At 39.1% G+C, this 25,369-nt stretch overlaps 3 protein-coding genes and 1 pseudogene across 4 annotated transcripts in view; 2 read left to right on the plus strand and 2 right to left on the minus strand.

The window, feature by feature from the left end:
- Positions 1 to 634: 634 nt before the first annotated feature.
- LOC113673034 (lactadherin) overlaps positions 635 to 25,369 on the minus strand; it is a 46,815-nt gene continuing 22,080 nt past the window's right edge. Inside the window, exon 8 of the mRNA XM_089200271.1 lies at positions 635 to 895. Coding sequence (XP_089056397.1) covers positions 639 to 895 — 257 coding nt within the window. The 3' untranslated portion in view covers positions 635 to 638. The remainder of the gene's footprint in view (positions 896 to 25,369) is intronic.
- LOC113665667 (pre-mRNA-splicing factor ATP-dependent RNA helicase PRP16-like) lies at positions 3,534 to 7,189 on the plus strand. The gene is made up of 6 exons (XM_089200291.1): positions 3,534 to 3,633; positions 3,840 to 3,974; positions 4,804 to 4,929; positions 5,522 to 5,617; positions 6,030 to 6,148; positions 6,266 to 7,189. Exons 1-6 carry the CDS (start codon positions 3,625 to 3,627, stop codon positions 6,336 to 6,338), a joined length of 558 nt encoding a protein of 185 aa, XP_089056417.1. The 5' UTR covers positions 3,534 to 3,624; the 3' UTR covers positions 6,339 to 7,189.
- On the minus strand, positions 7,594 to 9,554 carry LOC149048021 (kelch-like protein 25; annotated as a pseudogene). Its single transcript, XR_016184939.1, has one exon. The product of XR_016184939.1 is annotated as a kelch-like protein 25 (transcript).
- LOC113665684 (uncharacterized) overlaps positions 15,867 to 25,369 on the plus strand; it is a 20,309-nt gene continuing 10,806 nt past the window's right edge. The window contains exons 1-12 of the mRNA XM_089200230.1: positions 15,867 to 16,216; positions 16,670 to 16,771; positions 17,828 to 17,923; positions 18,929 to 19,192; positions 19,728 to 20,109; positions 20,205 to 20,923; positions 21,084 to 21,177; positions 21,844 to 21,878; positions 22,013 to 22,099; positions 22,631 to 22,681; positions 22,967 to 23,065; positions 24,650 to 24,697. Coding sequence (XP_089056356.1) covers positions 16,135 to 16,216; positions 16,670 to 16,771; positions 17,828 to 17,923; positions 18,929 to 19,192; positions 19,728 to 20,109; positions 20,205 to 20,923; positions 21,084 to 21,177; positions 21,844 to 21,878; positions 22,013 to 22,099; positions 22,631 to 22,681; positions 22,967 to 23,065; positions 24,650 to 24,697 — 2,059 coding nt within the window. The 5' untranslated portion in view covers positions 15,867 to 16,134. The remainder of the gene's footprint in view (positions 16,217 to 16,669; positions 16,772 to 17,827; positions 17,924 to 18,928; positions 19,193 to 19,727; positions 20,110 to 20,204; positions 20,924 to 21,083; positions 21,178 to 21,843; positions 21,879 to 22,012; positions 22,100 to 22,630; positions 22,682 to 22,966; positions 23,066 to 24,649; positions 24,698 to 25,369) is intronic.

Consider the following 25,369-nt stretch of genomic DNA (forward strand, 5'->3'; position numbering starts at 1 on the left):
CTTTGCGACAGTAAACAAAAGGTTGAAGTCTTATTCAGTTCTACGATTTCTTAAATTTAGGCTTTAGTAATAGACTGAGTACGAAACGAGTGTGGGTTCGTAATGACTGCCAACCGATTTTAATGAATTATGATTTTTTTATCGCTTTTTAATATTCCGCGTTTGCACAAAAAGCGCGTCATGGTTTTCTGGATTTCGAAAGATAATGGGTTGAGCATTTTTAGCAAAGAAGTAGTCTAATAAGGTGTGAAGTGAAGTGTATTTATATCCCTTGGAACAGAAACACGACAGAGGTCAGGTTATCGTTATTTCTTCGAGTTATAGCTTTGATTGTGCCCTTCCCGGGTGTGAGTCAACTTTCATATTTCAAATTGCCAAGGAAATACCCGGGTTTTTTAAATTGCATTTATTACGTGGTGTCGAGGTAACACGCCTTGGAGGCGAGATTGATTACACCTTGGTGGTGAGTCTTTCTGGCGGCGAGGTGACTGAGTACCTACGTACTGCTGTGATGGACTGCTTCTGTTTTGTGCCACTAAATCGCTTATGAGAGTTTCTACTTCCATTAAACTTAAGGTTTCACAGTATAGCTACTATCGTAGTATACGTGTAAGTAAAGTGAAAACCTTGGCATGTTCTTAAATAGATATGCCTTGGAAGGACACGACCTCGTAATAATGAAAGCCGTTTCGTTCTTGGATACTGGCCATCTCACTTTTGGACCCGCTTACTTCACATTCCTTTTGCTGGTTGTTAAAATTAATCGACTGGCACTGATTGATTTCCAAGCACAACTTGATACATTGTATGACATCAGTGACACTCTGTGATGAAATCACATGACCTGGCAGTGCTTTACCCGGACCAAACCGTGGCTCAAACAACGCTCCCGAGACTAGATGGAAAATAGAAGAAAAATAGAGAGTTTTAATTTTAGGCTTTCACCTTTCATTGATATGGAGAGTCCACACTAGACAGGTTGTGTTACTGAGTATAAAATCAACTACATCACGATCAAAATGAGTCTTTCAAGCTAGAGGAGGATTAAGTAGAAAAACTTTATCCCGGAATCCTGTCGAATTAACCGATGGATTCTATGTTCCGTCTGTCTGTTCCAGTTGTAGATCTCAATTGACGTCAAACGTAGCAAGAAATCAATCAGGCGCGCGAATCGCTTCTGAGTTTGTTATCTAAAACCGAACAGACATAGTGAAATAGTCTACTCGAGTTTAGTGCACTGAACAGGAAGATACAATTTGAAAAATCACAAAACTGTTTTGCCTCACAGTGTTCGAGCTGTGATTTTGTTCCTGTAACAATGTTCTTGTGTCAATGGAAAAACGCCTTTTGTTTTTCTTGCTCGCAAACACCTGTTACGTTCTTTTACAATTCGTAACTGGAGTTCAGAAGCTGTCTCTCTTATTTCCACCCGGTCAATTTTGCGTCAAAAATAATTTTGCCTGAAACTCTGTCAACAGAAACACTTTACCTAGGAAAGAACTAAATTAGATTTGGTTTGATTCGAAATAATTTTCTGACTGCATTAGGGGCCATAATTATTTCCCAGTCCGTAGGGACTGTCGCAACGTCTCGAAAATTGAAAAATAGTCATATTTTGTAACATTGTAAAATATTTGATTTGCATAGTTAAGCCACAGAATTTATATCAGATTGCTTAAAAACCTTTCTAGTTTGCCAAGAAAGTTAGAATTTGTCCTCTCAATATATCTGAAAAGGCGAATTTTAGCATATTCTGACCACTAGAAATCGCCATCGGCCGATGGCCGTAAATAACCTTGATTTAGACGTTAAGTTTTGGGATTTGGGACCTGGTTAACGATTCTATCCTACACAGCCGTTAAGTTTAGACCTTAATAGGCAAAAATATGCAAAAACCCCCGTACGTTTTCGATTTTTCAAAAGTTATGACCGTTTGAATTAGCACATGTACGAGCATTCGCGATTTTTTCGCCTACACCAAAATCGAACCACTGGAGCAGATTTCGTCATAAATACAGCTTACCTGCTTTGCAGCCCGGCTTCATGGCTCACTTCAGAATTTTTCTAATAACCAAATTGGTGAAATCCATGATAACTTCAACAAATAGCTAGGTATTGCCTTCGAAAAGTAGGCGGCATCCATCGTGATTCGTGGTATCAAAACAAATGTCGGAATTGGCCACATTTCGCGGTGAATCACCCTTTAACATCGCTGCAGAGCTGAATTTTTTCCAAAATCAGAATATTAACTCTCCATGTCTGGAAGCTGAGGGAGAAATGAAGGTTTTAGGCTTCTGAAGTGAAGAAATAATCGCTTAAATTTAGATCCTGTTCGATGTTATACTGTTCTCACAAAGGTCCGCACAATAGAAAATACCGCTGATAGCTTGTGCCGTACGCTGTGCCGGATGGTTTTGTTTTGTATCCCAATGTAATATTTGGGGAGAAAAAATTTTGGATGAAAAGAATAAATGCTTTTACCTGGGGTTTGATATCATATAATTAATAAATCAATTTCAAATATCCTGAGCTTGCTTCTCTCGGTTCCGCGTCGATTGTGTCCACAGAACAGCAACCTGTCAATAGCCGGAGTAATCGGCTACCAACGTGTTAAAAACTTGACACATGCTTCGTATGAACAGATGTTATAAGTGTTGCTTTTGGTAAATTTTCAATCGATTTTATCAAAACATTCCACTGACTACTAGATATTATAATATATTACACTATAATAACGCCATCAGAACTTGATATCTGAAGTAAAGGTAGTTTGTATCTGTAGAGCATATTCTACACTTCGATACACTTTCAGCCACCGTATAAGACATTGTTTACATAAGTCTACTGGGAAACACATTGACAATCACTAATCACGTCCGACAGTTTTTCTATGAGGATCTGTTTTTTGTCTCTCAATGTTACAGGGATCTCAAAATGACTACAGATGGCTCTCAACAAAACCACATTGAATTTCTGAATTGTGTTACTGTGGTAACGTTCACAGAGGTCCTACCTATCGTAGCAGATTGGATGTGAGACTTTGATCTCTTTGTTAACTTTGTCTACCAGATCTTGTCTCTCGGAATTTTCCTGGACGCATTGGATATCTCCTCCTCATCCAGTGATATCCCGATCACACCCTGATCTTTTCGCCGCATTGCTGCTAGCCGGGAGTAAAAGCTCTGAACTTGGCTCTTTGTCAGCCACTGTTCTCTAGTGAACAAACGTGCATTTGATTCATTTTGCGCATTTCGCATGTCCACTGCAACTTGGGCGGGGTCTGCCTTTCGCCCGGTTCTTTCTCCAAGTGCAAACCGTGCCATTAGGTATTCTTTTACCTTCTCTGAAAATCTAACGCTGCCCCTTGGTTTGCTTACGGCCCATCATGTTCGTAGAGACGAGTGGGGCGAAGTATCCACAGGAGAAGTGAGTGGTGTGCTGGAATCTAACGAACAGCTCGAACACATATTCTCCGTCAAAGTGCTTTATAGAAAAGTTTTACAAGCCTTTTTCCAATTTTGGTCCTCCACAATGTCAATTCTAAACACTTCCTTGTTTCTGTTTGTTTGCTTCAATAGCTACTCGGCCCAGTGGTGCAATGAGCACTTTATTCATATTAAAGCGATGCGTAAGGTGAGTTGAGGTTGTTGTTGTCTTTTTGTTATCTTTTGAAACGCGTAGACTACAGACACCTTCGCGTCCCGGTTTACTTCAAGTCGATAAAAGAGATTGCCGCAGTGCTTTGTCATGGCTTTTCGTGTTAAAAGTGGCACTTACTAATCAGATGGTCTCTGTAAATGAACCGATTTTCATAATGGTTTTTTTTTTCCGGATTTTAGGTTCGTGAAGTACGTGGCCAATTGAAAGATATCATGAACCAACAGAAAATGGCGCTGAAGTCGTGCGGCAACGATTGGGATATCATCAGAAAATGTATCTGTTCCTCTTACTTTCACCAAGCCGCCAGATTAAAGGTAACATGTTACATTAAGGACTTACCTCTATACTTGGTAATTTGGTATTATCAAATGAGTTGATAACGTCAATTGGCCACCTTTATGAGTTTCAAAGCGTTAGCCTTCGTCCTTATCTCTGACGAAGGGCTAACGCTCGAAATGTCAGCTTGGAACTCTTAACGGTGGCCAATTTACGTCATCAACCCATTTGATAATACCAAATTACCTTGTTATACTCTCCCACCAACGCAGCACCACAGTTTTAAAAACTACCCTCTTTAATCATTCCTTTTCTAATAGATTCAAATCATCCCAAGTTTGACCTGTTAACCCTTCAACCCTTCAGAGTGACTAGCATCTAATTTCTCCTTACAATATCACCATTGATTCAAACATTAAGGTAATGAGAATAGGGGAAATGATCACCAACTAAAGCAGCGCTTGATTATAAGACAAATTCTCTTTGTCAGCACCTTGGGAAATGTATAGTGAATAGTATGGAGATTATGAATACTTATGTTAGAAGATAAAGGGTTAATCTGTCTCGATGAGTAAGAGTTTACTGAATTTCGTTACAACTACAAATAGTAGGAAGTTGTTTTATGTTCAGGGTCTCACAAACCGAGATGAGTTTTATAAGCTTCTTTTCAATTCGTACGACGCAGTAATTTTGATCTGAAATATTCTAATTTAGATAATGGTATGTACTTTTTCGGTCATTAAGACCAATAACGACGATGGAAATCAATAACCAAAAAGATGACATGACCACAGTACAGGCTGCGTCAGAGGTTTAACGGCGGACCGGAAGTCGTTTTGATATTAATTATTTGCATTTTTGTCGCAGGGCATTGGAGAATACGTCAACATGAGAACAGGAATGCCGTGTCATCTTCACCCCACTAGTGCTCTGTTTGGTATGGGATACACACCCGACTATATTGTTTATCATGAGCTTGTTATGACCTCTAAGGTAAGACGACAAACCCACGGTAACGTAGTTATTAACTCCAGCATCAGATTTGTAATTCTCCTTACTGTCAACCATACAATTCTTATAATGTTAGTTCAGAGAATTAAGTATTGGATCAACTTATTATCCCCAAATCGATATTTTTCTTCATTCTCATCACTTACCTGGCTGATATTGTTTTAATGTTGTATGGAGAAATTCTGTCTTGGTCACTCATGATGAGAGTTAAAGGGTTAACGATAACTTAGGCCGGTGCATTTCTTGACAGATGCGCAGTCACGTGATACCTATAACATGAGAGAGATTCTGACTCTGGCGCACTTTGGGGCTACGAAGTTTGACTGGAGTTCTCTTGATATTGCTTGCCTGTTCCCAACCTCATGGCTGAGGGTCGGTACTATGGATGTAAACGCCAGCTCCAATCTTGTTCTAACATTTGTAATCATCATGTAATGGCCACTTAGGGAGTCCTCTCTTACATGCTAATGACTCTGTCGTTAGGAGCGCACAATGGTACAGCTAGCTTATTCTTAGGTGTGCATGCATGTTTGTTCTACCTTATTTGGATTTTTCTCTCAACTCTTTAACGCAGGAATACATGCAATGTGTCACAGCTGTTGATGGCTACTGGCTGGCAGAACTGGGCCCCATGTTTTACACAGTGAAAGAATCCACAAAGACAAGGCTGGTTAGTTCGCTTAGTGCTTTTTAAACAGGACTTCGGCATCTTCAGGGCCGGTGGAGCTAAGAGAGAGAGTCGGGTGTCCCGAAATCATTCAAAAATATAAAGTTTGTTTTGATTGCAATCATGCCTCTTAGTACTCGTAGAATCTGCTATCAGGGGTGCATACTTTTCGATCATCCAATCTCCCCGCGTCCCGATTAAAGTTGGTTTCACCATTTTTACTATTGTGTTCAACGTTATACTGACGTTATTCACTTTATTTAGTTCGTTTTTGATAAACTGTGTATGTCACAGGGCCATACTACCAAGGAAACATGGTATTTTCTTCATTATCTACAAGATTTCGACATAGTGATAACATATGTCGGTAGTCGAGGTTCTGACAGCGTTTCTTCACTATGTTTGTGTTGTCTAGGAGAAACGAAAGCGTGCCAGGGAAGACTTATCGGCTATGGAAGAAGAAATGGCGGCTGCCAGTGCGCAGATGAAAGCTCGAGAAGAGGAAAAGCTTGCCAAACTAACTCCTTCAGTAAAGTAAATAAACATCATGAACTTCCTATTTGGCCGTATCTATAGATCAGTGAAATAGACCACAATTCTACAGTGCTTCTATACAATACTTGTTTTATTTGGTCTCTCTTTCAATAATAGATCACATATCGCTACGCCAGGACGTAAAATACCTGCAACTCCACGCCGAACGCCCTACAGATTTGGACTCTGAAGGCCAACGACAGATTTTGTTCGTCTAAGAAGTTGTGGAAAGAGAGTGGTGAAATTTGAGTCTTCATAGATTTTTACGAAGGACTGGTCAAGCTAACGTTGGAAATAAACTTTATATGAACCCAAACCGAACAGCCGGAAAACCCATACGCATGTCTCTTTACTCTCCGACACGGGTGGGGGGGAGGGAGGAGGAGGGAAAAGGGGGTGGGATGTGGAGAGGGAAGCTACTCTTTCAAAGAATGACGTTGCTCGTTGGGAATGTCAGTTTTACACCATTTGAAGAGATCAACTCCCTCACGAGTTATGACTTTTCAACAGCAATCGAAAACATATCACTCTGTTATCACATTATGATGTTACGTTTTCCAAATCTCACTACATCAATTTCCTATCCAATACAGAACGACAACACTTTTTTGATAAAATACTCAATTTCTATACTCCAAGACATGAGCTGAATAAATTATGATAATGAACTCAAAGAGGGGATCGCTTCTCGCTCTCTTATGAGACTCATAGGAGTCCTAAATTTCCTGTCCAATACAGAATGACAGCATTTTTTTTTTTTGATCAAGTACTCTTAAGTTACAACCATTCAATTTCTATACTCCAAGACGTGAGCTGGATGAATTATGATACTAAAGTCAGAGGGGATCGCTTCTCACTCTCTTATGAGACTCGTAACAGTCACCATTAAACATCTCATACTGTGATGAATCGCGATAACCACGGTTACTGCTTTTTGTCCAAACGTGTGAGAACCGAATGTTCTGTACACGGTAGTGACTCATTTCAGAGCGAATGCTGAGCACCTTTTTTGTAGAGTTGTAAATAAATGTACAGCTGGCACTATTCGATTTATTGTCTCTTTATTTCGTCTTCACCTGCTCTGTGTTACGCTTTTCTATATTTGCGTAAAACGGAATGATCGAAAAACCTTATTGTGGTGAGCACAGGCATATGTACTCTAAAAGATCACAGTTACAGGAAGCCTTTACCTTTGTAAGCGTTTATCGTTCATCTGCTGTACGTGCACTTTCTAAATGTTCGCATTGGTTTGAAAGTAGCATAGCATTCTTACACTCCAATGACTTACAGTAGTCTAAGGATAATTGTTAACAGTTTTGGAAACTTTGTCTTAAAGGAAAAGGGAAGGAAGGTAAAAATTGAGGAGAACATCTTAAATTTGGTCTGCATCCAATTTATAACCTGCGCATTTTTTTCTTAATTCGGCGGCCATCTTCAATCTTGCTTAAAAACAACTTCATGTTAGATATTTTCTAGGCATCCTAAAAACAGCCACTTGGGGGGCGACAATAGTCTCTGGTATAACCGAGATTTTTCTCCACTCCTTGTCTACTTCGTTGTAACACTCGACACTGTCTAACGCGTTTAAGATAGATCGGCCATTCGACCCGCCAAACACATACACGTGATCTGCCACGCACGTGATTCCACATCCCGCATGTGGTACGCTAAGTCCAGGTACCAAGCTCCACTGGAACTTCTTAGGGTCAAAGATCTCGCAGGTTGTGTGCATGCTATAATTTGAACCAGCATAACCGCCAACTACCAAGACTTTCCCGCGAAGTGCATGAACTGCAGGTTGTTGGCGTGACATGGTCATGTCCGGGAGAAGGTTCCATCTCATAATCGTCGAGTCGTATCTTTCGCAGCTTTTAAAATTCTCTTTGTCTCCGCTGATGACGTAGATAAAATCATTTAATACTGTTGCACAATGGCTGTCACGTGGTAAGTTCAAGTCTGCAGCAAAATGTCATTGATTGCGCTCTCGGTTGTAACATTGTGTTCTACGAAGTGCCGTATTGCAGCAGTCTTTGCCGCCAATAACAAACAACTTCTCATCTAATGACACAACGGCAGCAAATGAAACTGGGTGAGGAAGATCCGCTACATCGCAGTACCATTTATTCCTGAGAGGGCTAAATCGACACGCGTGGGAATGAGCAGAGACATTTCTACATACCCCTCCCACTAAGTACAAAGAACCTTGGCAGACAGCAGCACTGTGACCGTGTCGCGGAATATGAAGATTAGATAGCGTTACCCATGAGTCACGCAACGGTATGTACGCCAAAACACTGTTGTTTGAGCCATACTTCGACACTGATCTTCCCCCTGTCAATGCTACCACTGTCTCGAGAGGTCCAGTTCTTGGCACATGCAGCTCTCGAAATTTCTCTGACGCCGAGGAAGTTTGTTTGATTGTTTTCAGTAAAACGTTCACTTCGACTGCGTTACTTCGAAGCAACACATTACTCTTAACAATGTTGATCAAATAATCCTTGCGGATAAGCGGAAACCGAACATGTTTTAGGAGTTCAAGAAGCAGTTTCTCCCTCGACTGAAGATCGTACCTTATCCAGGAGAGCGCAGAACAGAGCACTTCGCTTTCGTTGTGAACATTAAGCTCGTCACTCTTGAGTAACCTAATGAGCGCCTCGAAACTCAATTCTTTGAACGCTTCCGATTTTGTTACCATAGAATAGTTTTGATTTGTGAAGAAAGTGCACGATTCTTTCAACAGAGCACAGTCGAACTTAGTGGAAAACCTCTGTAGGGAGAGACAATTTGAGATGTTGATGAACTTTTCTAACGCAACAGCAGCATGCAATTTTAAGGCTGGAATATTCAGGTAATCGGCAGCCATGACTAAATCTTGAGCATTAGATTCATTTATCTCTACCTCACCCGTATGGAGAAATTCAAGGACTTTTTCCATGCCATATATACCTTCCAGCTCCACCACGCCGCTCTTTCTCTCACGAAAATCATCAGAGAACAAAGCTTGAAAATAAACGCTGCCTGCGGCCAAAACACAACGGTGAGCAGGAAACTCCAACGTTTTGTCAACACGAATGAGAACGTCACAAAGAATACAAGCTTGCCTCAGTTCGTTAAGAGATCGCAGAAGACTTTCTCTAAATTTGTCGTCGATTGTTCGGCCTCCTTGATTATCAGATGTAGAACACATTTCCTTGCCGGCTTTGAAGTGAAATCGGAACGTTGAGCAGTATGTAAATTGAGGTAAACACCCGTGACAGTCAACCCTAACCTGACTCATGTGCGATTAATGTGGTTTTTCGATCTGACTCCGGGTAAGTCACATGAAGTAAACTAATGTTTCTACGTGAACAATGCAAGAAAATTACTAGTAAATTGGTGAAAAAACATTCAGGGAATTACAAGGTACCCTCAGTAATTTCTCTGCCATGAAGACTCTCACCGTGAGAACAAAATGGAACCACTACTGTTTGCAGCCATGGTCGTCACTTCTTATCTTGAAGTCGAAGTCCTGTTCACATCTAAAAGAAAAATATTAGATATTAAAAAAAATGGTAAAGCAAACTAGATACAAATATAATAATAATAACAATCATGGTGATAATTAAAATATTCATAATAAATGACAATTAAAACATAAAAGGCATAAATTACAATTCTTACTACGCTCAAAACAACCTTGTAAGTGAGGTAATTTAGTGTTAACAACTGGGTTGAAAACGTAAATTAGCCACCGTAAAGGGTAAAAAAGCTGACGTTTCGAGCGTTAGCCCTTCGTCAGAGCGATTAGAGGAATTGTGGGTTGTGTGTGGATTTATATGTAGGAAGTGGAGCTACGCCATTGGTGGGAATGTGGTGACGAGAAAACAGGAATAAATTAGTTGAATGAAAAGCGCTCGTTGATTCCGTGGGGATTAAGGGTGTCGATTTGGAATATAAATTTTTGTTCTAGTGTTTAACGGCTTTCCGAACTGCCTAGATGTAAGGAAAGGCCGCAAACTGCCATATGCTGTTTAGAATGATAAGGAAGATTAAAGTGTCTAGCGACTGGTTTGGATGCGTCCTTGTCATTTCTTTCCACATCGCGAAGGTGTTCTCGGAATCGGTCACCCAATCGTCTTCCTGTTTCGCCGATGTATAACTTATTGCAATAAGTGCAAGTTATGCAGTAAATAACATTGGCGGAGGTACACGTAAAGTGATCAATGATCTTAATAGATCTTTTGGGTCCCGATATTTTCTCTACGTTATGAATGAAAGGACAAGTTTTGCATCGTGAGCGAGCGCATTTAAAAGTTCCAGATTGGTCACAGGTTTGAAATGAACTCCTGACTAAAAAGTTGCCTATGTTTTTGTCGCGTTTGAATGAAATAAGTGGGGTTGCGAAAAGATAGTGCCAGTCTCTGAATCGTTTTGGAGTAATTTAAAATTTTTAAGAATGATAGATTTAACTGCGTGGTTGTGAGGGTGAAATGTAAGAGTAAATGGAATGCGGTCAGTGTTCTCCTTCTCAGCCGTTTGTAGTGCTGCCTGTCGATCGATTAGTTGGGCACGGTGGTAGCCCGCTTGAACGACAGAAACAGGATAGCCGCGTTTATCGAAAAACTGGCTCATTGCCTCTGATTTTTCGGAAAAATCAGAGTCGTCACTACATAAACGGCGAAGTCTGAGAAACTGTGAAAAAGGTATGGAGTTCTTGACGTGTGATGGATGTGAGGATGAATACAACAAGTAACTGTGTGAATCTGTAGGTTTGTAGTAAACACTAGTACATAAACCGTTGCCTTCAATTGAAATTTTGATGTCTAGAAAAGCTAAAGAAGTGTCGGAAATTTGCCAGGTATATTTAAGAGCCGGATGAAAAGAATTGACGGCGGTTATAAATTGAGTGAGCTCCTCCTTGGTAGAGGAGGTAGCGCCGATGCAATCGTCAATGTAGCGGCCGTAGAGTTGAGGTTTTGGGCCGTGGTATTGGCTAAATTTATTTTCCAAATCGGCACCCTTAATCCCCACGGAATCAACGAGCGCTTTTCATTCAACTAATTTATTCCTGTTTTCTCGTCACCACATTCCCACCAATGGCGTAGCTCCACTTCCTACATATAAATCCACACACAACCCACAATTCCTCTAATCGCTCTGACGAAGGGCTAACGCTCGAAACGTCAGCTTTTTTACCCTTTACGGTGGCTAATTTACGTTTTCAACCCAGTTGTTAACACTAAATTACCTGCTATACTCTCCCACCGACGCAGCACCACAGTTTCTTTAGAAACTTACCCCTTTAACCTTGTAAGTGAGTTTGCTAGAACCCGGTGAGAACTGGGAACCACTGCGAACCATAGAGCGGAAGCGCTTAAGAGCGACGGTCAGGAAATATCGACCATTGAGTGGCAAGAGTTGAAAAATTAATTTCGCTTATTTTCTGTCTATAAAAAGCTACTAAGAATAGAAGAAATTTCATGTATTTCTTTTTCTTCCGGAGCGCTTTAATTCTGAGAAAACTGAGAAAAACGAATTTGACCCGCGACGATCCCGAAAGGTCCCGCAAGCAAGTGTGAAATTGATATTTTAAACTGACTTTTGGTCTTCAAGGAAAAACGATTCAAAGGATCATGACACCGAATTTTGATAGAGTGAGTGCCGTACTTTCCCAGAAACTATATGATTTATCTTTATTGTTGTTCATAAATAGCAAACAACGCGCAGGAAAGTGCTGTATTTTCAAACGTGAAAAATCCCGCAAATACCTCCTTAATTCATATGTTTTTTTCACTATGTGATATAATTCAGATTTTCCTTTTAACTATGTCGTTAGAGGGATTTAAGGTTTTCCTTGATAATATGTTAGAATCAGCATGGGTTTTCTTTACAGCGCCTCACGCGAAGGTTTTGAAATGACAGTAATTCATTCAAATTTTTTACAACGGCTGAGTAAACAATTCTTGTTGCGTGACCGTAACGTCAAGCGGAGTTTTTACACAGCAACACGAAAGCGTACTGAAAACGATTCTGGTGTGAGCTTTTCGTCCTTTTTTATTGAAAAAAAGGTAATCGGCCAAAGAGAGGTTATTTTTTCTCATTGTTAAGGTGGAAGTTTTCCTTTTCAGTGAAAGATGTTTCCCTGATAAATATCAGGATGAAATTTGATTAGCTCTCCGCTAACCTGTTTAACTTTTATACTTGTTTTTTCCGCTTCCTTTGGTTTCAGAAGAATCGGAACAGAAAGACAAAAATCATAGATTCTTTTTTAAATTGATATTTTCTTCAATTGTGAGGATTCATTTCTATTATTTGTTGAAGAAATGACAGAGTTGGCTAAAGCTCGAAGCAGTTTACTTGCCATAGTAAATTGAATTAGTCAATTAAATGCAAAGAGGGAATATTTAATTAGCGAAATTGGAGTGAATTTGTTTTGCTAGTTTTGTGTCATCATGGACGTTTAGTGCTCTTTTAGCTCCTTAGTCGGCGGTTCTTGCTCTTCTGACCCCAGAGATAGGAGCAGATCAACTGAGGTTATTCCATTTCTGAACTGCAAAAGAGACATCGCGGTTCATAAGTCTTCCTTGTCAATAAGTGACGTAGAAACTGAAATCGAACTTATTTTGGGAAGAGTATCTACATCCTTTTCTTCGGAGTTAGACCTTTCGGAATTAACGATTTGTCCCCGGCACCGCTCATCCCTTGGTATTGGGTGGCGTCGAGGATCGAATCTGTGCTGAGTTCCTTCGCTAATCTCGAAGCACGGCGGACAAGCCCAAAAAACGCAAAGGCAGAACGAGGACTTGGCAAAAGTGCTTGTTATTTGATATAGAAGAAACTGGGAATTTTTATTCCAGTTGGTTCAGGTATGTATACATCATTTTTCATCTTTTTCAACCAAACAGACCAGCTCTAAAATGGCGGTCCAATCTGACACTTCAATTAAAGCACTTTGAAAGCACTTTTCTTTTTTTTTTTTTTTTGACTTTTTCAATAATTAAGTAGCCGTGACGGTCGCAAATTCAATAGCCTTTGTTTATTTACGTGTTTCTTTTCCTTTCATTATTCTAACATTTTATATTAGAAGCAAAAAGGTAAATTTAGAAGCCTTCACCGGACTCCTAAAATTACAGCTTTTTAAAGCAGATTCCCTGATGGCTTATAGATAGTTACAGGGAGGCTCAGCCCCTAAAGGGTACCTTTATCAGGCTTCAAGTATATCAAAGGGTAGGGAATTGAAGAGTTGAAGTATATGAAAGGGCAGGAAAATCTATCATTTAAGTTTTTTAAAACAGGTTCCCTTACTTGTGTAAATTAAGACCGTAGTTGTTCAGAATAGTGATTATTTCGTATCAGCAAAAACCTGCATTTTCCATCGATTCACTCAACAGGTATTTGTCGCAACTGCCGGGTTAATCTTGACATGCAGAAAATAGGGGAGCTGCCCACAAAGCTTCCGGAGACCAAGAACCTTTCTTACGAGGAAACTGAAACCATTGAGACATCTGTAAGTTCTGAACTGGCACTCAATGGAAATAGTGTTACTAACAATGGCACCAAACAAGGCCCGCGGGGCAAAAAAGATTAAAAAAAAAATGGATAGGGACCTTATCATCACAAAATCTGCATGAGCGGGCCCCGTTTCCTTAATGCCTTTCCTTGAAATGTAACGAATAGGGATAGAAAGCACAAATTAACCGATTTCGTGGACCTCAGACTGTGTGCTGGTATCCAAGAAAACAATGCCATATGCTTATTTTGTGCCTTCTACGTCAGTTTTTCCTGAGTTCCGCAGATAATGAAGAGGTTTAATACCCCGTGCATTTTATGTCGCCTTTGCGTCTGCACACAGTTGAAATTTATTTAGCGGATTTTCTATTTTTATTCTCACCAAAATCTGAGAACTTGAAGCAATGGCAACAAGTTAAAGACCACGTAGTCCGCGATGGTAAGCTGAGGCCAAATTGGTCTTTTAAGAATAAAGGGTTCATTTAAAAAAAACTGCATTTTTGCTTCCAATTGCCCCCACCTACACACACGCATCCCTCCACCTTATACCGCCTGGGATACGAGTTCATGTGATTTTCTCAAGGTTAAGAATACGGTGAATAACGCCCAGAAAAACGTTTCGGGTTTCCAATATACCACTCCGGGTTCCTTTACTACTCGCTTTAAAGTTCGTACTTATTTGTCATAATGAAAGGTATTTTATGTAATAAATTAGGCACTTTTTATCATAAATTAAGACAGCAAAAAAGGTTTTATTTTTAGTCCATAATAAAGGCAACAAAGATCAGGAGGGATTATTGATCTTTGTCTAAGTGTTGGTTAACTTTGATAATTATGTACCCAATTAATTTTTTTTTAATACAGTTTACGTTATATTTATTTTGCGTCCTTGTCTAGGGCGTGATGTGTAACCTTCCAATTGCTGCAAGTAGTCCTTGTTCGGTGGTAGCACATGACTTACTAGAGCAAGAAACGTCATTATATTTACCAGCAACCCTCCTAGAAGAAACCGAGACAAACAGTACAGGAATGAAGTTGGAAGAACCTATTGACCACCTTAGCGCAAAGCCAAGCAAGCGGTTTCAGCTGTTCTTGGTGAAATAGCGCCTAATGATCTAGATCTTCTCTGGGAATCTATTATGTCCTCAAAACAAAATGAAACTGGAAATTACACTTGTTCTAGTGGTTTGGATAAAGAATTGATGTACACGCCACTCAAGCTTTGAGCACCAAACCCAGCGACTTTTCCTAAAAATCATCTGGGGACATGTTAAAGTCGTCGTGACTTGTACGTCAGCATTGACGTTACCATGGCAACCGACTTTTGAGAGCCATATTTTCCAAAACTTGCTGTTTTACTCATTCAATTATACCCTTACACTGTTCTCATACGACGTCAAGAAATACATTGTTAATATTGTGATTCCGTGACTGATCGACTCCCCAATATCACGTTTAGTCACGAAACAAAGAGTTTAGCGTTTCAAAATGGCCAAAACTCACCCAGTTTGGCTTTTCTATCTCACTCTTTAAGTAGAAACACAACTTTGCAACTGTAAAACCTACAAGGATTAAGAAAAATGAGTATTTGGGGATCAAATATCCACTTTCATGGATTTCGAAACTGGAAGTGTTTACACAATTACCGTCGACCCACCATGAAAATTCCTTAACTTCGATACCGCCTTAGAGAGATTTCCTTCAATAACCCAAGCTAATTCCCAGGTATATTTTAGATGTATGTCTAAATGTGGGATTTAACTAGAATGAAGTCAATTTGGAGTTATACCACATGTGCAATATTGCCGTCGAAAATCAATAACAAAACGGAGTTTTTGTTATTCATAAAACCTATTCCTCATTTTTAAATAATTTCTGCTCGGTGAGTGTCGCTTTTGCTCTAAAAGAATCTTCTAATAAAAGAAGAACAGTGATTCTGTTGGAATAAAGTGTCCAAATTTCTCCGTACGACTTTGTTTGCGAACGAGAGGCAAGTTGATGTATGCAAATTTCACGTAAATGATTAGCCAATTTTGTGACTCCGACCACAAAAACCGATATTCTAATTTTTCTAAAAAATAAAAAGCTTTTGGCAGGAACAATCCACATCAGGTATCTTATCTACCTAAAAGCTACTTATGGGCAAAAAACGAAAGAAAGCGATTTTTCAACTCTTGCCACGAAATTAAGATTTTGGTCGATATTTCCTGACCGTCGCTCTTAAGTACAACGCGGAAAAAATATGCCTACCTCTTCAGAATAGATTACCACAAAAATTGGCCACAGCGCGAGAAGAGTACCGCATAATTTCTTACGGGAAGTTGCTCATAGAGCTATCGATTGCACTATCATCCAAAGATCTGAAAGAGTTAGCATTTGCTGCGAAGGACTTTCTTCCTTCGGGGATAATAGAAAATACAGGAAGTGGGCTGCAGTTGTTTAGTGCTCTACAAAGAGATGACAAAATTGGCCCAACTAATGTGACCTTGCTACAGAATATGGTTGAGACAATCGGCAGAGTGGATCTCCCGCGGAGAATTCAGGATTTTTCAATTACAACCGACGGAATTGAGCCTGAAGGTAAGCTTTTCTATCGTGTATCGGATTAAGGAGAATTTACAGGATACATTTTGACGAACGTTTTTTACAACTAAGCGATCAATCTTTGGCTTGAATGGCGTTACTTGTTGCGGAAAGTTGATCAACAGGGGTTGTGCATGAGATAGAAACGAATTACTCGGTCAACAACGATAATTAGTAAACATTTTCTCGGCTATTTGGGAAACGTGCTAAAAACCATAAAACTGGTGTAAAATTTTACTTGAACGCAATGGAATGCGTCTTATGCGTTGTATTGCATCCTAAGCACTTTCGAATCCTTTGTCCCTTAAAACATAGATAACCATCAAAATGACCTCCCATAGCTTAAGTTTGCCACAAACCTTAATACTTCCTTAGGAAGTTTGAAATTGATTATACTAACTATTGTTTTTAATGGCGACTATTCAAATTCCATAATTTTATCATAAACAGCTAAGCTACATGACTTAGTGAGTGATGGGGGAAGGAATAATAATGATCATACAACAAAAGAAAGAGATCCTTGTGACACAGTAAACCCTGCAGGAAATAAAGGTACAGCATTATCAGTAAACTGTCAATCCTTTAATTCACAAGATCTGATTGTTAATTCTCTCCTCTTGCTGATGCACAATTCCAAAATAAATTAGTGATGAGAATTTGGTGGAAGATCAAGATAAAAACTTCCTCTTGATAAGTTTGAGTATTCTCATTAACCATTTGCTAGAAAACATATGAATATCACTGGGAGAAGCTACCTGTTAGTCACTTCTGGGAGTTAAAAGGTTAAAGTATCGAAAAGTTTCATTTGGAAATGAGCTGAAGTAAAAGTTGCAACACAAAACTTTTATTTTGATTAACCATACCTTGATGACTGGATTTTTAAACACATCATTTTTTTCTATTTTGATTCAAAATTGTAACTATGCTGCGAAAAAATTAATTGCTGATAATCTATGTATTTCATTATCATGTTGGGTGGATGACAAAATGATTGACCATGTTGGGAATTGTATCCTTAGTCATTTGCTGAAAATCTGGAAAATAATAAATCAATTACATGCACTGATATTTACATTAAAAGCACTGATATTTAGGTCATAAAGTGATTTCTGTCATAGATTTAATACTGTCCGGAAATCTAAACATTGGAGAATTGTAATTTTGAATTATAATCCCAATCCACCCCTTATTTAATTAACCATCTACAATGTGTTAAAAAAAATATAATTATCCAAAATCTAGGAGATTTAGTGAATGCAACTGGTAACTAAGAGATTAATTCTGTGTTTTGGAGACCAGTCCAGATGTTTGAGGGAACTGGCCCATATCCTGTCATGATTGATTCAAAGGCAGTTCCAAAAACTACAGAAATGAAGGTGTTGATTTGAAAATGGAAAAAGAAGCTCTTGTTGAGATGAAATTGCATCATAGAGATTTTTTATAATGGGTTATTCATTCAATCACCTTCAGTTTTCTTAAATTTCCACAGCTTAAGGTAGAGTCAGGGATCACTGAAATGTTAGGAATCAAAGTTAGTCAATTTTCCATAACATTATCATAAACACATAAATTTAGTGTTACCTATAATGATTATATTTTTATCATCAGATGGGCCTGGTGACATGGTGACTGATGGGGCTGGGGATGGTGAAGATATAGGAACAGCAAAAAGTGGTCCTGTGAATACTACAGAGACTACTGAAGGTATAAATTACTTAAGTTTATCTATATTTTCAAAAGTAGAAAGAGGTTTGAGCTTTTATCATTTTTCACTTTTTTCCCTCTTTATTTTTTTTACTTTTATCAATGCTCATTTGATATTTGTTAATTTGATTACAGGATATTTCAAATACAGCAATGCATGTGTTATCACAAATTCACTTTTCTGATCAAAAAATGATAGAAAAGGTGAAACATTTACTCCTATAATTATAAATTAGCCTCCTCAAGTAGCCCTTAACTCTTTAAATCCTGAGATCTAATTGTTAATTCTCCCCTCTAACTGCTAGTGGTCAGGCACAGTGACCTCATGTGCCTTAGTGCGCTTGACTCCGGATCGAGTGGTCCTGTTTTGAGCCCTGGCTGGGGTCATTGTGTTGTGTTTCTAGGCAAGACACTTTACTCTCACAGTGCTTCTCTTCACCCAGGTGTACAAATGGGTACCAGCTGGGGGTAACCCTGTGATGGACTAGCATCCTATCCAGGGGGGAGTAGCAATACTCCTAGCCGCTTCATGCTAAGGAAACCAGAGTCAAGCACCGGCCCCATGGGCCTCTTGGGCCTGTATAAAGGCTTTACTTTTTTTTTTACTTTCTAACTGCTACACATTTCCTTGTAAATCAGTTACAAGAATTTGGTGTTAGTGTTTAACTACCTGATAAATGAATAAAGAGGTAAGTTTATAAAGAATCTGTGGTGCTGCGTCGGTGGGAGAGTATAGCAGGTAATTTAGTGTTAACAACTGGGTTGAAAACGTAAATTAGCCACCGTAAAGAGTAAAAAAGCTGACGTTTCGAGCGTTAGCCCTTCGTCAGAGTGATTGACGAAGGGCTAACGCGGGATTGAAAGACTATACAAAACTTCCAACTATCAGACCGACCTAAAAAAGAGAATAATTTTTCAACTCTCCTCACCCTCTTTCCATTATTGCGATCTATTTTTTACGTTTTGTGAGGCCCAAATCTAATTTTTGTTCTTTGTTTAACCTAGGCTCCTCTCTGAGAACACGCCCAGCACCCTTGCCAGCACCCGCAGGACAGCAAACGGGGCCCACTCAAGTCGCTTCGTCTTCCCGATTCCAACTTGATCCAGCTATTGAACCGGAACCTGTGCGATATGTTAACTTTCTATTTTACGAGGGTTACTCGGTGGAAATATTGGGTGGAAAACACTTTAAGACTCGTGATGGAGAGTTTGTGGAAGTGAAGAGTGGAACACAGTATAAAATACTCGTCAAAAATTCACGCACTTATGGTGAGGGGCAAATTAAGAGGCATATGTTTTGATAATGTTCCTGTAGCATAGCCCGTGGTCTGGTTCCATTTCTTACTGAGTATTAAGTAAAAATCAATTTCCCGTTTATTGACTCGGGACTGCGCTTTCATTAAATCTCAGGTACCAGTGCTATTGCATTTTATCAGTTCCACTTTTCAATAGATTTCATTTCTTGCAAGTTCCTGTTGCTCTATATTTTCAGACCGTCCACAACGGTCCATAAATTTTCTTGGACTTGTATCAATGTTCACCTCCGAAGTTACACTTATGATATTTCGGATAATTTTTGCAAGACGATGGCCAGGGCAAGATGCCATTTTACTTAAAATTGTCACTCGCTGATTACTCCGTTGACAGGGAGATAATCCTTGAAGATAGGAAAGTGATACAGCCGGCAGAGAGTGCCATTTGCTTGCCACCAGTTATGCGACCAGATATTCCCGTTCTTTACGTCGTTTGGCCTGAGTTCATAAAGATCATAACGTTATTTGTCATTGGTTGTGATCTTTAACAGGTTGTCATTTGGACATATCTATTGATGGTTACGATATTGGTGGATGGGTTCTCCACGGAGGAGAGGAGATGTCAATCGAAAGATCAGCTTATGAGGCTAAGAGGTTCACCTTCTACCGAGTGAAAAGTGCACCAAAAGAAGCAGGCATTGAATCTGGCCGGCCTGAAAATGGTCTTGTGAAGTGCGTGTTCACACCTGAAGCTTTCCTTAACATTCCAGTGATCACCTCTGATTCTTCTCAGCCATTGAATGTGAGCATACCTCCATCGGCGACAGTTGGTGAGTTGAAACATGAGTTGCAAAGCCAAATGGAAGTACGGAATGACCCGGATCAAGTTCTAGCTCTAGACGACAAGGTGCTCCCAAATGCTTCTCTCGTAAAGTAAGTGACCTGTGTAAACCCCTAAGCTTTAGACTGGATAGTAGATTCAGACGTATTTTAACTTTTTGTCCAATTTTTTCCTTACTTTGTGACAGTCGTGTTCCTAGGACACCAGGAAATCTGAGACTTATCGATGCAGAAATGACAATTTCAGTGACAGTCGAGGCATCCTCTAAAGTGTCTTATCCAAAAACCTTTCCAATAAAGGTACATCCGGGCAGGTCAAAGGTCCATGACCTCATGGAACAGATAGAGAGACGGCTTAACGTTCCGGTCAGTGACCAAAAGCTTTACTTTGGAAAAACTCTCCTGTCCGGAGCACCAAGGGAGTGCCTCCCTGATAAACTCATCTGCAGTCCACGACCGGCTGTAGCCGTCATCCTCCCGGAGTATATTCACATAACTGTGGAAGAACAGAATGGTGACTCGCATGCCTTGAAGATAGACAAAGAGAAGAACTTGAAGGCTGTCATGGAAGAAATTCCTTCGTGTTGTAACCTACAAGAAAATACACAGGTCATATTTTATTTCAATGAAAAAAAACTCTGTCCTTTTAAAAATAAAAGGAACTTAGACAACCTGGGTATTTGTTCCGGATCAAGGCTTGAGTTGAAAATGAAGATTCTTTTCATCGACGTTGAAGCTTGTTTCTCAGGTGGTTCTCCACCCGTCCGCGTGAGATGTAGTCCTCAAGATACTTTCCACGATTTGATGGAAAAGATTGGGGTGAAGAATGAGAAGAAAAAATGGAGGTTTACATTTGCAATGGACACAATAATTTTTGATCCAGATGAAGACAAGAGTCCGTTACAAGGTAAAGATACACTTCTTTGGAAACTCATCTACATTATTAACAATTTGTTTAAGGTGCCGTCGCACGGGATGGAAGTATGCTTCTATTTTGACAATTTTATCTTGTGAATTGATGGAGCCAATGATAGAAATGTATGTCGAATACCTTTACTTTATATTAGATTACGGAGTTACGCACGGCTGTACCCTTCACGTGACGAAACATTTGGCCGCTGATGCTTCCATCATGCCTCACAAAACGGCTAAGTGTAACGGGTAAGAGTTCAAAAAGTTAACTGCATGCGCGAAAATCGCAAATCGACCTTTGCACAAAGATACTTTTACTTACGCCCTGCATATAGGAACCTTATTTCACGTTAAGCGGCATCAAGATTATTTTAACTGAGTGCAACTAACTTATGGAGTGGTTACCTTAATTCCTAAATATTATGCCTTCGTAGTGAGTTCATTTCTGTGGTCCTTAAATGCTATACTAAAGTTTTAGAAGCATAGTCCATTAATTGCAGCGTGAAACGCCCGTTTTGAATGAAGAATAATCTCTTGAACGAACATATGACTTGAACCTAGCTTGGTTTCTACCCAAGGATTTGTTAAAATGATCGTAAAAGTAAAGTGATTTTTACAAGGTAATTAAGTGTTAACAACTGAGTTGAAAACGTAAATTGGCCACCGTAAAGGGTAAAAAAGCTGACGTTTCGAGCGTTAGCCCTTCGTCTTCGCTCTGACGAAGGGCTAACGCTCGAAACGTCAGCTTTTTTACCCTTTACAGTGGCCAATTTACGTTTTCAACTCAGTTGTTAACACTAAATTACCTGCTATACTCTCCCACCGACGCAGCACCACAGTTTCTTTAGAAACTTCCTCCCTTTATGATTTTTACAAGGTTTATTTTCCTTCTCCATTCGCATGTTAATTATGTAGAGGTGGTCTTTCTGATGTCCCTGGCGATAGAGAAGGTAAGTTATTTAGTTATTTTCACAAGGGAAGTCAAAATTTGATGAATGTCTGATTTTTTTCGTGTGGTGTGCATGATGAACAGACGAAGAACGTATGGTAGAAGTTTTGAAATTTTTTATTTCTGAACTTCAAGGGAAGAAATCATTTTTCCGCAATGTAAAAGAAAAGCTTTTCGGCAAGCCACTTGCAGAGTGCAGGAGCGTTTTAACCCATGGAGGCGGTAGGTATAAACTGTGTCAATATTTAACGGTACAGACTCACATTTGTTTTGTAAAACTCGAAAAATACCACTTATTACCTTTCGTAATTAAAAGTTCTCGAAAGGATTAGTACCAAGGGACGTATGTTTCTTATGTGTCAACTTTTAAGACAATTGATAACAGAGATAAGCAAAAAAAAGGCGATAAGTCTCCCTTACAAGGAAAGCCCCGGCCTTGTCCAATCATTAAGGGGAGAAAAACAACGAATTGTCTGAGCATTTATTTTTAATTGTCTAGAATATAACTGAATGTCAAATTCTGCATTTTGACATAAGTTGACATCTGGTCACCCGGCAAAGGCGTAAATTGTTGGCTATAACCTTTTAATTTACATATAGTTTACGTTAGTCATGCTTCAAATAGCGCGTTAACATTTTTTTTTTGCAAAGGACACCCGCGAAAGTCTGCTGTACACTTATGGCAACTTTTGTAAGTTAATACCTTAAGAATAATTAATTAAATAGGCTTACATTTGTCTTGCGTTTCTTCAGACTCACCTCCACGTCCCGGTCGGCTGATCGATCGATCGAGTGTTAAATTTGGTAAGTTGTATTTAGCAAAATAGACAGTCTGCAGTGTGTGGCTTCTTTTCATTTGATATTCTTTCGTACTCTATTGTTGAAATGCGCGGTTGCCTAGCCACCCTGGTACTTGCATTCTTTCTTAATATATCGTCGATGATCTGTTTTATCAGTCTTTAAAAAAGGGAGGTAGCAAGCGATTTACATTTGATAAACCGTTTCCTTCGTAACTCGCGAAGTTTGATTGACCTTTATGTTAGCCTTCATTACATTATGTATATAATAACAAGTATGTACATAAAGCAGATAAGCCGTACGCCTATAGCAGAGAACCGGATCCAGGGTGGAGATCAGGAGGGACAACATTGCAAGGCCACAGCACACAGGAGCTGCAGAAAATTCTTGGTAAGTTCTGCAATTATGAGAAAGCCATTTCACTGCTGTGATTGGTTATCAAAAATTTTAAAACAGGTTTTCTGATGGAGAAAACTGTGAGTAAATCTCATGCAGCTCGAAACCGTAGCCTGCGGTAATTAAGAGGAGTTCAACGCGTGCAAACGCTAATTTCAAGCTTTTATGAAAGACGCATGAAATGCAGAGCATCGTAATATGAGAACCAAACAATTGAAAATGTCGCAATGATGTACCTGCCAAAATGTCCAAAATGAAAATTTGGTTAGAATTTCTTATTCTAATTAAAATTGAACAGAGAAAACGAGGTTGATGACCTCATGTGGTTTGTGCTATGCTAAGAATATTGTAAGGGGCAGTTTGCATAAAAACTTCAATCCATTCGACAGTGGTTTGGAAAGGGAATCAACTTCCGCGACATCATGCTTTTTGACTGCGACTTTTTTCCACTCGCGACTTCTTCTTGAGTGCCTTAAGATTGCGGGCTCTCCTAACAAAGCGGTCACCAAATGCGATGCTGGAAGATAATCTGGTAAAACAATGACAGTTCAATGGAAAAGAAAACAAAAATCAAGATGGCTGCTAAAAAAAAAAAAAAAACAAAACTGAGTAGTCTTTTTTAAATGGCCACCTAGCAGTCCACTACAAAACACAATAAAAGTTCGCAGATTGAGGATATGGCGCGGGTTTTGAAAAAGTCGCTGATGGAGAGAAGAATTGTGCATGGATAAAAAGAGAAGTAGCAGTCGAAAAAAGAGGTCAGGAAAGAAAAAAACCAAAGTCGTAGAAGAAAAAAATAACTCGTAGAAGAAAAAAAACCCTTTCTCGCCGATCTACAAACGCCACAACTAAGATGCACGCGTCAGCTGAATGAATCAAAATCAGCACACCGGAAGTTAAATGTTACTTGAAATTGCGCGAACCGGAAATAAAATCTGCGAAATACATTTGTTTCTAGCTCGAAATTTTGTGCGGTGACCTATCTTGATTTTTTGCATGTACGCACCATTCACGATGGCACTTCCAATATAAAAGTTTCGGGAAAGATTATCCAGTAGAATTTTCTGTAAGCCATAAATCGCATTTTCTTTAAATACATTTAATTCTACTGCATAAATTTTTTCCATACTGTCTGAAAAGTTAAATAATTTAGGGAACTTTCCAACAAAGAAATAAAAATGGTAGGTCACCTAATTAGTTTTTCAGATAATTTACAAAAACTAAAATTTAGTGGACGTTTTTGTGGACCTTGTGCGTTGCCATAGTAACTGATATGACGTCACAAGTATCCTCAAAGTATAGCCCAGCAATAGAGTTGCAAGGAGACATATAGTTTGCCCACCCCATTAAATATCCTTCTATGTAATCTTCCATCGTTTCACAAACACTGCAACAACGAAAACCCCTTTGAGCCTCCTTAATTGTCTTGTTACACTGTCCAATTACAAGCGTGGCGCGTACACTGTCCTATTAGTGCTGAAATCGGGCTGGTGATAACCAGTCATGTATATATAATATGTATATATAAACCCGTTTTCAAAAAAGTTACAATTTGAGCACCTATTCTTTTTCCATTAGAAAGGTATTCCAGAATAAGTGAAGAAGACATTGAAATGACTTTAGACGGTAAGTACAATCTGCTTTGTTTCACCTTCCACAATAGCAATAAAGGTATTTCTCCTTCAATGTGATAAATGTTAATGTCCAGTCCGTCGCCTTTTCGATGGGAAAAGAAAAGGCATATGTATCTAATATGAATTTTTAAATAGCAACGTTTTCAAAAACTTGTGAACATGGTTTTGGGTCGACAATTTATACCTCCACCGCTTGACTTCCTCTTTAAACCCTTTTTCTCCCATGAGTGACCAAGATAGAATTTCTCATTACAATATCAATAAAATATCAAGCAAACAAGCAATGAGAATAGAGAACAATATCAATTAGTGGATTATTAGTTGATCCAGTACCAAAATTCTCTGAACTAACATCACAAGAATTATACGGCAGACAGTAAGGAGAATTACTAATGAGATCTTGGGGGTGAAAGGGTTAACACGTATTTAACTTGCCCAGTTTTTGTAGCCCTTTAGGAATTCTATATTACGACAACATTTCTGCACATGTAAAGAAGAAATGTTATGAAATAGAGAATTATTTTCCGGATGTTAAAAAGTTAATTGATATATGCTTCATTTTGTGTGTGGAAACATATGCCTTCCAACAGAGTTTGTTTGTTTGAATTCAAATGGACAAAAATGGTGAAAGAATCATTTTGTCTGAATTGTAACCAAAATAGTC

This window comes from Pocillopora damicornis, chromosome 3, assembly GCF_964200805.1.
Source record: "Pocillopora damicornis chromosome 3, jaPocDami1.2, whole genome shotgun sequence".
Taxonomy (NCBI): Eukaryota; Metazoa; Cnidaria; class Anthozoa; order Scleractinia; family Pocilloporidae; genus Pocillopora; species Pocillopora damicornis.

Coding starts and splice junctions, on each gene's coding strand:
- LOC113665667 (XM_089200291.1), top strand. Junction 4,930..5,521: donor AGCTTGTTATGACCTCTAAG/GTAAGACGACAA, acceptor TCTTTAACGCAG/GAATACATGCAATGTGTCAC. Junction 6,149..6,265: donor AAACTAACTCCTTCAGTAAA/GTAAATAAACAT, acceptor TTTCAATAATAG/ATCACATATCGCTACGCCAG.